We start from the raw sequence: 14,188 nt of genomic DNA, 5'->3' as shown, positions 1-14,188 counted from the left end.
CCCATCCAACCAGACCATTCACAGCTGAGTCCTCGTATCTGGCCCCAGAATCCTCCCACCCACCCTTAGGTGAATTCAATTGCTCACCCAGGGCCAGTGTACAGCAGCACCAAGTCTGAGCACAGGCTAGCACCTTACATAAGTGGAAATAGAGCCAAGACAGCAGGAAGAGGCTTTAGGTTAAGCTCTGCCCTGAGGATTTGCAGTGAGGCCACTAGGGCTCAGACTATTCTCCAAGCAACTGTTCACATTCATCCCTACCATGACCTTGGTCACTTGGTGCAGACATGGACAAACTGTGGTCTGACTGAAGGACACAAACCTGGGCCCTGCTACCCCTTCCCTGGGATGTTGGAGGACAACCGGCCAGCTCGATTTTGTCTGGAGCAATAGGTAGAGGCCCTTTGCATGGTCAGCTTGGGGAAGCCTTTGCCTCAGAGTCCTGCTATGCTGAGAGTGGTCTTTGAGAAACAAGGGAACCTAGCTTGTTAAAGCAAACTCAGCTAATGTGGGAGCAGGACACCATTCTGGAAATGGACAACTCTGGAGCAGCAGAGATGGAAAGAGGTGCTAGACAAAGCTGGGGGTTAGTGCTGAGAAGAACGCAAAGATGAGAAGAAGAAACATAGCTCCTATTAAGCTTAAATACAACATGGGGGGCAAGAGCACTCAAATGCCCTACATAATACAGCAGGCTGCTCTGCAATTCCTTGTGCTCCCACAGGTGAAAACAAAAGCAAATGCAGCCAGCAGAACAGGGGTTACCCATATTTCCCTGAATTGCACCAAAGAGAATCCACCCCAAGTGAGAAGGGGATGCCAGTGAGTCATGAAAGAATGTAGCAATAGATAGGAAGCCAGAAAATGAGTGGAGTGAGAGAAATCACAGCTAAGGCCTCCTCCCCTTCCAGAGGCTCCCTCTCTACAGGAAAGAGGGGCCTTTTAGGTTTCCCAAAGCAAGGAGTTATGCACCTACCAAACACACCATGTGACCCAGATCCTTCTTTATGATTAAAAGCCCAAGTCTCACCCCATCTATTTCCCTCCTCAACACACAGACTTGACGGATGGGAGAAGAGAGAATGCAGCTGTCACACTAGATTAGTAAATATCTCCAAAGACCCCAGTACATTCCAGGTGAAGCATAGCTAAGGTTCAGGCACTATGTATGTTTTCACTTACTCTGGCCCTTCTTCCACCTCTTCCTCCTCCGAGGACGAGCCGGTTTCCTCCAGGTCCCGAGCCATCCCAACTGGCATCGCCTATGGGAGTTTTCATGCAGCCCAGTCACAGTGGTCTCCTAGACCCTTTCATATAGAATCAGTAGATCTAGCCAGTGCAGCTACCTGCAATAATCATCAGGAGTATGAATATATGACTGAGCAGAATAGCCTAGAGGCATAAGTCAGCTCAGCACTACAGCTACACAGATCTACATGAGACATAAACCCTACTGCTACAGGGCATAAACCAACCTACTTGCTGCCAGGAGGCAAGAAGAAACTTCCATAACTAAGTTCTTGCACTTTCCTCTGAACCATCAGGTTCTAGCCCCTAGTCCAGGACACTTGACTAGATGGGGCACTGCAATGACCTGAGATATAGCACTGCTATCTTTTAGTCACAGTGATGCTCCTTTCGGGCTTTCTACCATCACAAAGAATCCCCCTGAGAGACCTTCCCTGGGAAGAACAGCTCCAGTGCAGGGAGTCCTAGGCTAGTTTGCCCAAGTGTCTTTGGGCTGATTCAGCACCCCAGAGGAGAAAGTGACTTTCCTCTGCGCCTGACTCAGAGACCAGCCTGAAAAAGTCTGGCTGCTTCAGCACTTTCTTCCTCAAAGGCTTTCCTTATAGGGGCAGGCTTTCCTCAGACACAAGCCCTGGGGCTCCACACACGGGTAACTGGCGGAAGTTCTCTGGCCTGGGTTATACAGGCGCTTAGACGAGACGCTCTGATGGTCTCTTCGGGCTCTACCGCCTACGAAGGAAGGACTGGACCGCCACGCGGCCCGGTGCCGACCAGGTCACCTCCCTCTGGTCACTGGCCGTGCGGGAGCCTCCGACTCTCCCCGTTAGCCCGGCCAGAAGGGTCTGTCCGGGACGCGCCGAGAGGCCCGCAGCCCGGTGACGCCTAGGGGCCAGGGAACACCACAGGTTGCCTGAGATAAGGGGCTTCCCAAGGCAGCGGCCCCGCCCCACGCCGCGCGACCCCACCTGCCACCCGGGGGCCCGGCCGCGCTCCGGGGAGGCACCTGGCCCCGCAGCGCGCCACACAGCCAGCCCCGCCAGACGCAACTGCCTCGGGGCTAGCGAGCCCGGGATCATACCGGGCGGCGCCCGCCGCTTCCCCCGCCGCGGGGAACCCTCGGGAGTTCCAGGAGCCCCTGGGATCGCGCCGGGCCCCTCCCGCCTTCCCCCCGTACCTACAGCCTCATCTTCCGGGGACGGGGGCTGAGCTCCGGGCAACTCAGCCCCGGCGGCCGCAGCGCCCTCCTCCTGACGCTTCCCCGGTTACTACAACAACCAACAGGCAGGCAACCGCCCTAATTTCCTGCTGCGCAGGCGCCAGCGGGACCCTGCCTTCGCTCTTCCCGCCGCGCAGGCGCAGACGCAAGCGCACGCCATGCTCACGCCACTTGTAGCTTCCGCCTCCTCCAACATGGCGACCGAGAGAGCCGAAGCATGGGCTAGGTTCATATTTTACGTCACCGCGCCTCAGGGGCGGAGCTCTCTTAGTGTCTTTGATTCGGACACTGACCTATCAATCCACATGGCGTGTGAGTAGAGATGGGTCTAACAGCCAATCAGAGTAAGGGCAGGGCTAACAGGTAACCAATCAATACGCCGAGCTCCTAGGGGCGGGCTGCTGCTGCATAACAGTGGGGAGTCGGTGGGGCTGTGAGCAGGTGTGGAGTGGCATGAGGGCTGGTCGGAGGATGCGGTGCAGGGGAGATCGTGGGAGGGCTGGAGCATGGATGGGCTCCGGGGATCTGTTGGGGAAGGGCAACAGGGAGGTGATGGGAGTCAGGGCAGAAAGGGGCTGGGGGACTTGTGTGAGAGATTTGGGGCAGGGAGGGGATGGGGCAGGAGGAAGTGAAGTGGGGTGCAGCCTTGGGACAGTGGAGCGGGGAGTGCAAATCTCTACACTGGCATTGGCGAGTAGGATGCATTAATGGGGGAGTCCAAGCCTTGGTGTTGTGTGGGTCAGTGCCCAGCTTTGCCATACAGGGAGCTCAGTACACTATCAGTTTTGCAGACGTCTCTCTTTGGGGCTATGTGGCAAGCTGATGCTGCCAATCGGGGAGAGAGGAAGGTGGAGAGGATGCACCAAAAGTTTGTGAACAGGACCTACTTGGTCAAGTTTGGCCCAGGACCCAGAGGATGAGTGACCTCCCACAGTGAGACAGCATCATGCTTTTCCATCCCCTTTTGATGGACATACAGATTTCTACCTTTGCATTACGAGGGGTGTAGTGCAGCTCATATCTGGTAGGGGCTGGTCTCTTTATGGGAATCTCTGGGAAGAGACGGGGACTTTCTGTGGAAAAGCCTGGACCCTGGTTTAAGTGGAAGTGTTCTAGGGGGTGGAATCCATGTGGTTTTGTTTTGTGATGCTGATCTCCTGCCTTTGTCCCCAGGAGCAGGTACTAGAGCATCATGAGCCGTTTTCTGAATGTGTTGCGCAGCTGGCTGGTCATGGTATCCATCATTGCGATGGGGAATACACTGCAGAGCTTTCGTGATCACAGCTTCCTCTCCGAGAAGCTGTACACGGGCACACCCAGCCTTGGTAAGGAGCCCACGTTGCCCTTCCTGCCCATCAGGAGGCATTACCATATCCGCTATACCTCATGTATCAACATCCTGCCCCAAGTCCTGGAGGACTTTTGTCTACATCTCAGAAGTGAGCCACATTTCGGGTCTTAACCTCCTGTAAGCCATATGCTAGCCCAAACTTACAAGGGCAACCAGCACTATCCCTTCTTCAGCAGTGAGCCCTGATCTTCTCTGGAGAGTGCCAACCTGTCTCCACTATACCATCTTCTACAGCCTTAGGTCACCTGCTGGCCAAGATCTGGAACCCTTTCTCCAGAAGGGTTGGCACTAGATACAACCCTCTCACCAAGCCTGCAAATGCTGCTATTCATCAGTTCCAGGCAGCAGACAGCATTGTTCAGCACCCACAGCAATGCACTTTTAACTCAGTGATCTTAGTACAACTTCTTTAGGGCTGGAACCAGCCTTGGTTCCTTTTTCCCTTAAGGTCTGTGGTTACTAGAAAGGATGCATGGTTCCCAGCAGCTACAGAAACACCCACTCAGCTGCCCTTTAATCATCTGGGAAATCTTGTTACACCCACAGCAAGTAGGAGAGAGTAATTGCACTAGCTGGGAGGAGATCTCATGTTCTTCCTTCCCTCCACCACTTTGCTCAGCCTGCAGAGATGGTAGCTCATGGGAGAGAGCATTCATTTTCCTCATCTGTTTCTTCTTCTCTGCACAGTGAATGGTCTCCAAGCTCGGACCTTTGGCATCTGGACTCTGCTCTCATCAGTGATTCGCTGCTGCTGTGCCATTGACATCCGCAACAAGACGTATGTAAGGGAAACACCAGAGAAGGGGTGTCCCATTTTCCCTACAGTGTTCACTTGTCACTGCTATAACAGCTTTCTTCTGTCCTCTTATGGGGCAGCTTTGGGGGTTGTCAATAACTGCTTCCTGAAATCCCCTTATTGGGCCCCTCTTTGGGTAGGGGTAGACAGTCTTCCCTTGAATCATCTTAATCTCTGCTCTCTCAGTATCCTTTATGGGGCAGCTCTTGGAGTAAGAGGTTTAACTACTGCTCCCTGAATCACAGGAGGAAGGGCTGCTCACTTGAACCCAACTGTCAGATCAAGCTAATAATTACCAGGTGTGACATGGCCTTTTAAGCCCTATAATGGAGGGGTTCTCAGCCTTTTTTCCCTCCAAGGGCTCAGCCGGGGTGGGGAGGCTTCAGGCATAGGTGTGGTGTGACTTCTATTTGTGGGGGCAGGGGCCAGTGGGGCTTGAGCCACCTCCGCATGGTGGAGTCCAGCAAGGTAGCACCACCTCTACCCCCTGACTCACCTCAGCAGGCCACCCAGCCTGTCTGGGTTCAAGGGGGGGAGGGGTGGGGCATGCAACCAAATATTATAACTCAAAGGTGGGGGGCTTAGCTCAAAAAGTTTGAAAACAGCTTAGGGTGGAGGGAGGGGGATGCTAGGGGCTGTGTGAGGGCAGCTCAGGGTGGAGGTAGGGCATCACTAGGGGCTGTGCGCAGATGGGGTAGCTCAACTTGGAGGGGGTAACTGGACTGTGTGCTGGCAGGGAGGTAGCTCAGGGTGCAGGGCAGGAGTAACTCAGGGTGTAGGGCAGAGGCAAGCAAACTTTTTGGCCCGAGGGCCACATCTGCATGGGGAAATGGCATGCAGGGCCATGAATGTAGGGCTGGGGCAGAGGGTTGGGGTGAGGGAGGGAGTGCCGGGTGCGGGAGGGGATGCACTGTGCAGAAAGCGGCTCAGGGCAAGGGGTTGGGGCGCAGGAGGGGTGCGGGTGTACGAGAGGGGCCCAGCGCAGGGGGTTGGGGTGCAGGAGGGGTGTGGAGTGCAGGAGGGGGCTCAGGGCAGGGGGCTCAGGGCAGGGGGTTGGGGTGCGGCAGGGGGCTTGGGGCAGGGAGTTGGGGTTTGGGGTGTGGGCTTTGGCCCGGTGCTGCTTACCTAGAGTGTCTCTGCAGTGGCAGTGGGGCTAAGGCGGGCTCCCTGCCTGCTCTGGCCCCCCGCCACTCCCAGAAGCAGCCAGCACCATGTCCTTGCTGCCCCAGTTCCCCATTCCTGGCCAATGGGAGCTCTGGGGGGCAATGCCTGCAGGTGAGGGCAGCATGCGGAGCCGTCTACCACCCCCCCACCCCTCAGGGGCCACAGAGACGTGGTGCTGGCTGCTTCTGGGAGTGGTGCGGGGCCCACGGCGCCACAGGGGTGGCAATCCCGCAGGACAGATCCGGCTTGCGGGCCGTAGTTTGCCCATCCCTGGTGTAGGGAGAGCGGTATTAGGGGCTGTGTGCTGGGAGGATTCCCCTGCAGTCCCTGTTCCAGAGGGATCTGCCAGCCACAGAGCCGGGGCTCTTACCGGCTGCCTCTACAGGAGCAAAGGTGTCTGGGAGCCGAGAAGCAGCTTCAAGCTGGGGCACCAGCAGGAGTGGAAGAAATGCTGCTGCTGCCTGCACCATGCACCAGCCAGAGTAGCAGCTGTCTCTCACTGCCTGGCTCCAGCTTCGGGTTCCCGCCTCCGACCTGGGCAGGGAGAGGAGGGGCAGGGGAGGTGTGGAGCTGCCCCCGGGAACTGCCATGATCTTGTGCTGCAGTTGGCGTGGGGGAGCCCTCCATGTCCCTAACTCTGTCCATGTACTCAGGGCTTCTATCCCACCGGGAGCACAAGGGCTTGGGGCTCCAGGATTCAGCCCTGCGCCTCACTGCTTCAGCCCTGTAGGGGGCGCTGGGGATCAGGGCTTCCGCTGCGGGGCCCTGCAGCCCCCTTGAGAGGGTTCACAGATCCCCAGTTGAGAACCGCTGTTATGTTTCTGATCCTCATTCTGGAACCCTCAGCCTGGTGGCCTCATTACCCTGGTGATACTGGGTGCTTAGCAACACTGCCATCATATTGGTGCATGGCACCTGTTTGTTAAGGATTGTATGGCAACTCATCCCAAGTCATGTGCCATGTACCCAGCTGTGGGTCTGAAGGGAGCACATACACATGGGCTGTCTTGATTGGGGCCAGCGTCAGCTGGTGGTTGTCTTTGTAACTAGAGGGGATAGCCTATGTTGGATGGGCAGTGAGGCTGGCTGTTTATTCCTCTAGTAATAGGGGAACTTCGGTCTGGCAGTAGTGTCAGAGCAGGGTGACTTCCATTTGTATCTCTAGTACACACTGGATGAATGACTGTGTGCGGTGGAGGTGGCAGGCTGGTGGTTCTCTCTGCTGGGTATATTTGTAGAGGGGGTGAACTCAGGCCAGTTGGTCTGTGGGTTAGGGGGCTGCTGGGAGTTGCCATGGAGGGGGCACAGCCTGAGCAGCTGGTTGTTTCTTGGAAGGGTTTTGTGTTCTAATGGAATCTGCAGCAAATTGCAGTTGTGGCCCCTAGAGGGCAGCAGAGCTCAGGTACAACATCAACTTAGGTGCTGGATTTGCGGACTGCTCCAGGCCAGAAGCAGCCCAAATCAGCTTCTCTTCTTGTATTATGGGGTGCCTCCACCATTTCCCAATCCCTTGTCCCCTCAAGTTCATACCAGCCCCCTTGTGCGCACACATACGCCTCATCCCCATCTGCCCCTACAATGGCAATCCATGCATGTCCGTGCACTTCTGTTTGATGATGAGCTTGATCTCCTCTGCTTCCATGAAACCTGCCTACAGCTGGACCCCTTCCTGCAACATCAGAAGATGGTCCTGTGGTGCCCCCTCACTGAACAGCTTTGGGACAAGGAGGTGATGCTTGTCCTTAAAGGCTAAGTTCCCATTGCCCCTGCTCTCCTTTGAGACATTCTCTCATCATTTCTTCCTCTGGACAGATGGGCTGTGCTGTCCTCCCAAAAGTCCCAGGGGGCTGGACACCACGCTGGGCACTGGTCTTCTGGAGCTGCTTCATACTCCCAGGAATAAAGGCTCTGCCTCCCCTACCTCCTTCTCAGCCCAATACAGCTCTGTGCTTCAGACTGACCACTTTCTCTTCCCAGTGCACTGGGCGATCCTGCCCTCCCCACTGACTCCACAGTATCTCTTATCCTGCCTGCCTAACCTGCTTAGTACTCCCAGATCAACTCAGATTTCCTTTTTTAAAGTGCCATTCTCCTGCAAAAAGCTGTAAAATGCCTTATTGGCCCCATGTTTGTGTCGCAGTGAGGTCCATATCATATTTGCTGTTTACAAATAAAAAGATGTTTTTTCTTCTCATTTCTTCTCAAAACTCACCCTGGGCTGTGAGAGTCAAGCGGGATGCTTTCCTTTTTGCACATCATCAGCAGGGAAGGTTCATCAGGACAGATTCTGTCCTCGATGCCACCTGTGCTGCCCCATTCTAGCCGTTTTGATGTACCGGATTGGAACTTCAGCAGAATCCTTTACTATGATGTATTGGCTGGAAGAGAATCCAACTCATTCTCTCTCAGCTGGCTTAACAGGAGTAAAAAGCTGCCAAGACTTATTTTAGTGACAGAGAGGGGTGCTAGAACGATTTTTGCAGGGGGGGTGCTGCTGATGGAAACCACGTATTTGGTGTTTGTTATTATTGCTTCAAGCCGGGGGTGTTCCACCCCCAGTTCCAGCACCACTGGTCACAGAAGTTGGCAGTTCTGACACTGCTACCAAGATAGGAAGGGCCCAGCAAGACGAGAAGAGGCCAGCGGTACATAGTCACTTTACAGAAGAAGGAAGGGTCAACATTAGGAAATTATCAGATCTTCCCAGAGCTCTCCAATGGGAGTTGGGAACTGTTTGGGTTTAGTGTAGGCAGGACCGAGCCTTTACGCTCTCATTACTGAAAGCATCCTACACTCATCTCTAGGCCCCTTCCTTGACAGTAACGTTTGCACTTGCAGCTGCCATTTTAGCCTTGATTGGCAGGGGTTAGGACAACGTATTGTCAACAACAGGTAACTTTCACCATGTAAAAAATGCTCTAACACTTTTGTGGGCACAAGGAAGTTTGTGAGAGAAAATGCCTCAGGCACCAAAGAGGCTGGGAAGGGACTTGTCTGAGGTTTCCCCATCCTGCCGCTGCTAGGCTGGAATTGGATCTCACTCCACAGTGTGAGGATGGACTGGGCTGGCTCTCTCCATCCTGCTCTTTCCCTTTCCCTGCTAGGCTTGTGTCGCCCCCCCCCCCCCCCCCCACTCCATGCTACCCACTAACTGCTCTCTGTTTCTCTCTGCTCTTGGCAGCCTCTATCACATCACACTCTTGACCTTCCTCATAGCCCTGGGCCACTTTCTCTCTGAAGTGTTTGTGTACGGCACAGCAGCCCCAACGATTGGTGTCCTGGCACCCCTGATGGTGGCAAGTAAGTACAGCTCACTCCATGATTCCCCTGAGAGCTAGGAGGCTGGGGTAGAGCTCAGATGAGGGGAGTGGGGAGAGGTAAAGTTCCCTTCCTATGGGCAGTGTTTCTGGCACCCACTTGCTTTCCATCTGTGTCTCAGGTTTCTCCATCCTGGGCATGTTGATTGGGCTGCAGTACCTGGACATGGAAGCACTGTCACGAAACAAGAAGAAAAACTGAAGCCAAGGGTCCCACATATGTTAGAATCACCTGCCCGCTGCATCTGCATCTCCCCTGCCAAACTCCTGCCAGCTTACCTCCCTGGCCCCCCCTCTGGTTCTCTAGCTCCTGCCCCCCTGCAGTCACATGATTGTTTGACTTCTCATTAATCACTCTTCATTAGCAATTGATTTCACCTGTACAGGCAGTGTTTTAATGATGACCAGTGATAAAAACCTAGCCCCAAGCCTGTGGGGGCTGTCCCACTGTAGGCATTGCCTGAGACATTCTCAGCTCCCAGGCTGGCAAGGGGACCAGTTCCCAGCCATGCCCAGCATAGTTCTCCTCCCAGGGCACCTGCAGGGAGGAGAAGTAGAGCCATCCATGATCTGCTGGAGATCTGTGTGGGAGGAGACACCAAGTCCAGCCCCTGGTGCTGCTGTGTTTTGTATGTGTCTATGTTCACGGGGCAGTTTGTAATAAACAATAGAAAACTGTGGAATGTGCAGAGTCTTGCCTTCTACTAGAGAGAGGAAGACCCAGCCTGAGTGACAAGGAGCAGCCACCTTTAGCCCACCTCACCCTGGAGGGTAAGTCAGCCCTCCTACCTGGCCAAGGCCTCCCTCCAATCTCCTGCTCCGCAGCCTGACTGCTCGCACTGTATGGACATGAAGTGCGATGGAAATCTATTGCTGCTTCCTCCCCTTTCCCTAGCTTATGAGGGAGAATGAAATGAACCCAGCTGTTCCTTTCCTTCCTCTAATGTGGCTGCCATCCAGCTCCCAGCAGAGGCTTTGTGCATAATGTGCTCCTTGTGAAAGCAGAGAGGGTCTGGGCCAGGCCCAAGATGGGGAAAGCAGGGGGTGGGAGTTATCAGGGCAGGGGGGCTGTGCAGAAGAGGGAGTGAGGATATTAGAGGATGTGGGGGAGAATAGGCACTAGTAGACAGATAGTTGCTTCTGCTCTCTGGCCCAGGAGCCCCTGCCCTATTCAGTGTAACCACCACAGCAGTTCCAGTGAGAGGGGATTGTGTAGGAAGGTGTGTTAACCAAATAATGCCCATTGTGTACCATGTGGGCCTGTCCCTCTGCGTTTTTATTAGGGGGCTCACACAGCTGCATGGTATGCTCCATCTTTACAGCATTGCCAATGGTAGGCTCCCTGGGGGTAGATTACTTATGGACAACTGTCACACAGCTGCACCAATATAACTATTAAATACAAATTATATTTAAAAATACAAGGAATCCAGTGAACATTTTCCCAAGGCCTTTTGAGATCACACAGGGTTGAGCCACTTCAACAATCCCCAAAATTGTATTATAATAAATCAAGGTAACTGGTGGAGGAAGGCCACTTAGAGATAGAGGGAAGACAACACTGGTCCAGGGGCAGACTCTGCGTTATCGAGTATCAGTCTAATGGCTCCAAAACTACAGCCTGCACAGCACTTTCTGGTGGTCCAGAAAGATGACAGGTCTTGTGGTGACAGCTCTCCTTGTTTCCAGTGACTTCAGCAAGTGTCTAGGCTCTTTACTGAACAGAGGCACCTGGAGGCCTGCAGAAGCAGATGGACATGAGGTGCCAGCCTAACTGCTGCTTCTAGAGGCTACAGCTACTGCGAAGGAGAGGAAACAGGAACTGCTTCCACCGAGCCAGGGGCCTGGAGTTGCCAGCCACCAGCAAGATAGGATGCCCAAAGAAATATATTGAGGGGAGCAGGGGAACCAAAGGACTAGGTGGCTGGGAAACGTGCAGCTAGGGAAAGGGGCAGAGGAACAAAACAGATGGGAGGGGAGATAAAATGGAGAGCAAAGGCAGTGAGCATGATTAACTTTTTCAGGACACGTCAAAATACCTATCACTGTTTTCCTAATCTTTGTCATGTGACTGACTGGAAATTGCTAGGTGGCTCTCACCCAATGGGAGGAGGGGGGCGGCAGGGATAATAAAAGGGAGGCAAACTACACGATTGCAGCTGGGAAGAGAGATGAGGTCAGTGCTCATGAGTGGAAGAGCAGGCAACAGCAACTGGTGGGGCTCATGGTGAGTGGGAACGAAAGTATCCACAAGACACTCAGATGATGTGATTCCGAATTATGAAAAGAAGTTTGGGATGCCCTGTGCTAAAGCAACCTGAGCCTGCCTCCCAAAGCTAGTTGAGTAAGAGGAGGGGAAGCAGGAGCACAGCTCCTCCTCTCTGTACCAGCAGAGGGCTCCCACAAAATGTGTATTATTTTTATAGCACCAACCTTGCGCTTGTGTAAAGTGCTTTCCAGCCAAGGAAGAGGATAGGGTTCCTGGCCAAAGGAGCTCACAATCTAACTCAGTAGTGTTGTCACAGTAGCCCTGAAGGCTGGTGTCAACTATAAGGTGGGCTAGACCCCGGTGCACTTTGCACACATGCCCCAGTGCCAGGCCCTGGCCTCAAACGATGTGACTGACAGTTGGGCTCTGGCCAGGGCACATATTGGTGCTTCCCCAGTCCTCTTACAAATTTTTACTCTACAAAATTTCAAAAAACATCAGGGAAGTTTGATTAAAATAGAAAATCACATTAGTCCACAGACTAAAAATCTGCTGGGCTAGGAGGTCCCTGTACAAAAATGGGAACGCCACAGTTGTCACATGATTTGCAGAGCCTGGGGAAGCGTGAGGGCCTGAGCCATCCCCCCACACTATGGCCAGGTGAACCACCTGCTCCAGTCACTATGAATACAGGGCAGACCCATCATTTCCAGAGCAAGAGTCACAACTCAGAGCAGGGCTGGACACAAAGCCAGTGCGGTCTAGTTCTCTCTCCACCAAGAGGTTCCTTCAGAGGATGCACTTGGCTACCCACCGTACAGCTTCTCTGGAAGGGGAGAGGAAGGCCACTTGAGGAATGCCACCGTGGGCTCCAAATACCAAGTACTGTGTTGGACTCACAGCCCCTGCTCCTCTGAGCTCCAAGCAAACAGATTCGGGGCTCGGAGCTCCACTGAAGCTTTCCTGCTGAGCAATAGGTTCTCCCACAGCAGGACACAGAGGGGAAAGCAGACTGATGAGAGAAACCCAGGCTGATCTGTTCCTTCCGATGGCTCCATGAGCAGCTTTCTGGACTCCGGCCCTGATGCTGCCCCCAATGCCATGCTGTGCGGGAACCAGAAGGATACTGCAAGTGACAAAGATGGGAAGGGGGGGTTGGTAGGCAGTGTCTCCCAGCTCTGCCACCCCTTCACAACTTTGATTCATCAAGGACCACAGGAGCAATGTTGTCCCCAGGCACCTCTTCCAGCGCTTTCTGCAAAATCAGAGAAAAGGGGTATGGTTAGAGCACCAGGTGGCTAGGGCTGGGCTTCAGTACAGGCCTTGGAGCCCAAAGGCTGGGATACTCCTGAGATCCTCAACAAATCATGCATGAGGGTCAGACATCTGCAGAGGCAAGGAGAGGCCCCAAGGAACAATAGCTAAGACCATCCTCTTTAGAGCTCAGCTAAGATTGCACCAGCTCCCTCACCCCAGACAGCTCCACTGCTCAGGTGAGGGGTATTGGAACAGGCAGAGCAGGGGCCCCTTTCCTCTTGAGCAGCCCCCTGGGCTATTGTAAATACATAGTCATGGCAGCTCTGTGGACCTGGGTCTTGCCCCACAAAGCCAGCTCAGCTAGAGAAAAGACTCCACCTCCACTGCAAATGGAGCTTCCAAGTGGGGAAGTGCAGAGCAGCACTTGGGGGAAGGGAGGCAAAATGCACCCTGTGGTGGGGGAGAAGCGGCATACGGTGCATCCTGGTGTATTTAAACAGGACAGGAACTTCAGCCCTGGTGTGCTGGTCTCCCCCTGCCCAACTCAAAGCTGAGTGCTCACACTGCTTGCCCTCTCCCCACCCTACCTGCTTCAGGCCTCAGGGCTAGCACCTCCAGCCCATCTCAGCGCTTAAATACTATGTTGATTCATCAGAAGAAAGAAAACAACTATATTAAGCCTTTTAGAAGAAAAATTTAGGCTGATTAATTAGAAAAGCTCCCTGGCCATGAGATGGAAGGGGTGCTGGGGACAAACCACCCAATAAATAGAGCTTTATAAATTTATGAACAGGATTGTATGACAGGGTTGCAATAGCAGGGGACTGGATTTGACCCAGGAGGTCCTTTCCAGTCTTATGTTCCTATTTCCCTAGGGAACGACTGGGAGAGCCAGAACTCAGCCCTTATAAGACAACCCCACACAGGCCTAAAGGAAAATCCTGCCCCCCCCAGCAGCAGTGTCTTCCTATGCCACCCTGACTTTTCAGGGTTGTTGTAACAGAAGGGTAGGCACCTCTCCTTACTGCTGTGGCCCTTGCTGCTGCCTGTGCTTCTGGTGTCAGCCCTTCAGTAACAACGAGATAACTTAACTGCCATTGTCACATAAGGCAACTCACTGAATTTTACTGGCTGGGAGTGGAGCCTTCAATGGGCCTGTGCTCTGGACAGAGAACAGAACCCAAGAGAAGGGGCACTGTTCAACAGACTGGCATTCAGCACTATGCACAGTCCCTGGAACAAAGCTTCCTGCCATAGAGCTTACCCTGCTTCAGAGGAGCTACTCCTAACCTAGGCCTGGCTTGCAGGGTAAAGTGCTGCATGGAGCCACTGCTGCGTTGTCTTATCCAAGTACACCAGACACTTCAACATCCCACAAGCGCTGGACAGGACTTTAGCCTGGAGAACCCTCCTGGGCCTGTCTGAAAGGAGGTCTCTTCTTTCATTGTTTGTCTGGAGTGCTCAGAGGAAGAGAGACAGGCAGGTATTGTAGGCTGCTGCCCTTTAGAGAGGCATATGGGTCTGGGCCCTCCCCAAATAGGTGTGTTTGCTAGGCCAGCATATTAGACCTAGAGGCAAAAGTGGAACCCAGCTCCTCCCCATTCAGGAGTCAGAAAGGCAGCTGCCCCAT

General features: G+C 53.8%; 3 protein-coding genes across 8 annotated transcripts in view; 1 reads left to right on the top strand and 2 right to left on the bottom strand.

The window, feature by feature from the left end:
• The window catches only part of TTLL5 (tubulin tyrosine ligase like 5), a 208,431-nt gene extending 205,877 nt beyond the window's left edge, over positions 1 to 2,554 (bottom strand). For 4 of the 5 annotated variants that reach the window (XM_084630660.1, XM_084630663.1, XM_084630664.1 and 1 more), the window contains exons 1-2: positions 2,423 to 2,549; positions 1,183 to 1,346 (exon numbers count right to left, since the gene is read on the bottom strand). In XM_084630660.1, the coding sequence (XP_084486786.1) occupies positions 1,183 to 1,259 (77 nt within the window). In that variant the 5' untranslated portion in view covers positions 1,260 to 1,346; positions 2,423 to 2,549. Of the gene's footprint in view, positions 1 to 1,182; positions 1,347 to 2,422 lie in introns of all 5 variants that reach the window. The other variant, XM_084630661.1, reaches the window with a different exon arrangement.
• A 282-nt stretch (positions 2,555 to 2,836) lies between these two features.
• Positions 2,837 to 9,438, top strand: ERG28 (ergosterol biosynthesis 28 homolog). Its single transcript, XM_084630667.1, has 5 exons — positions 2,837 to 2,905; positions 3,638 to 3,789; positions 4,503 to 4,593; positions 8,957 to 9,075; positions 9,215 to 9,438. The coding sequence occupies exons 2-5, from the start codon at positions 3,657 to 3,659 to the stop codon at positions 9,292 to 9,294; spliced, it is 423 nt and encodes a 140-aa protein (XP_084486793.1). The 5' UTR covers positions 2,837 to 2,905; positions 3,638 to 3,656; the 3' UTR covers positions 9,295 to 9,438.
• A 22-nt stretch (positions 9,439 to 9,460) lies between these two features.
• FLVCR2 (FLVCR choline and putative heme transporter 2) overlaps positions 9,461 to 14,188 on the bottom strand; it is a 65,443-nt gene continuing 60,715 nt past the window's right edge. For both annotated transcript variants that reach the window (XR_014712002.1, XM_084630665.1), the window contains one exon: positions 9,461 to 12,556. Coding sequence is in view for 1 of the 2 variants with exons in the window: in XM_084630665.1 (XP_084486791.1) it covers positions 12,491 to 12,556 (66 nt within the window). In the remaining variant the exon portion in view is untranslated. The remainder of the gene's footprint in view (positions 12,557 to 14,188) is intronic.

This window comes from Lepidochelys olivacea (assembly GCF_965140295.1).
Source record: "Lepidochelys olivacea isolate rLepOli2 genome assembly, chromosome: 6".
Lineage (NCBI taxonomy): Eukaryota > Metazoa > Chordata > Testudines > Cheloniidae > Lepidochelys > Lepidochelys olivacea.
The sequence above is the reverse complement of the archived record's forward strand: the minus strand, read 5'-3'. Positions and strand labels throughout refer to the sequence as shown.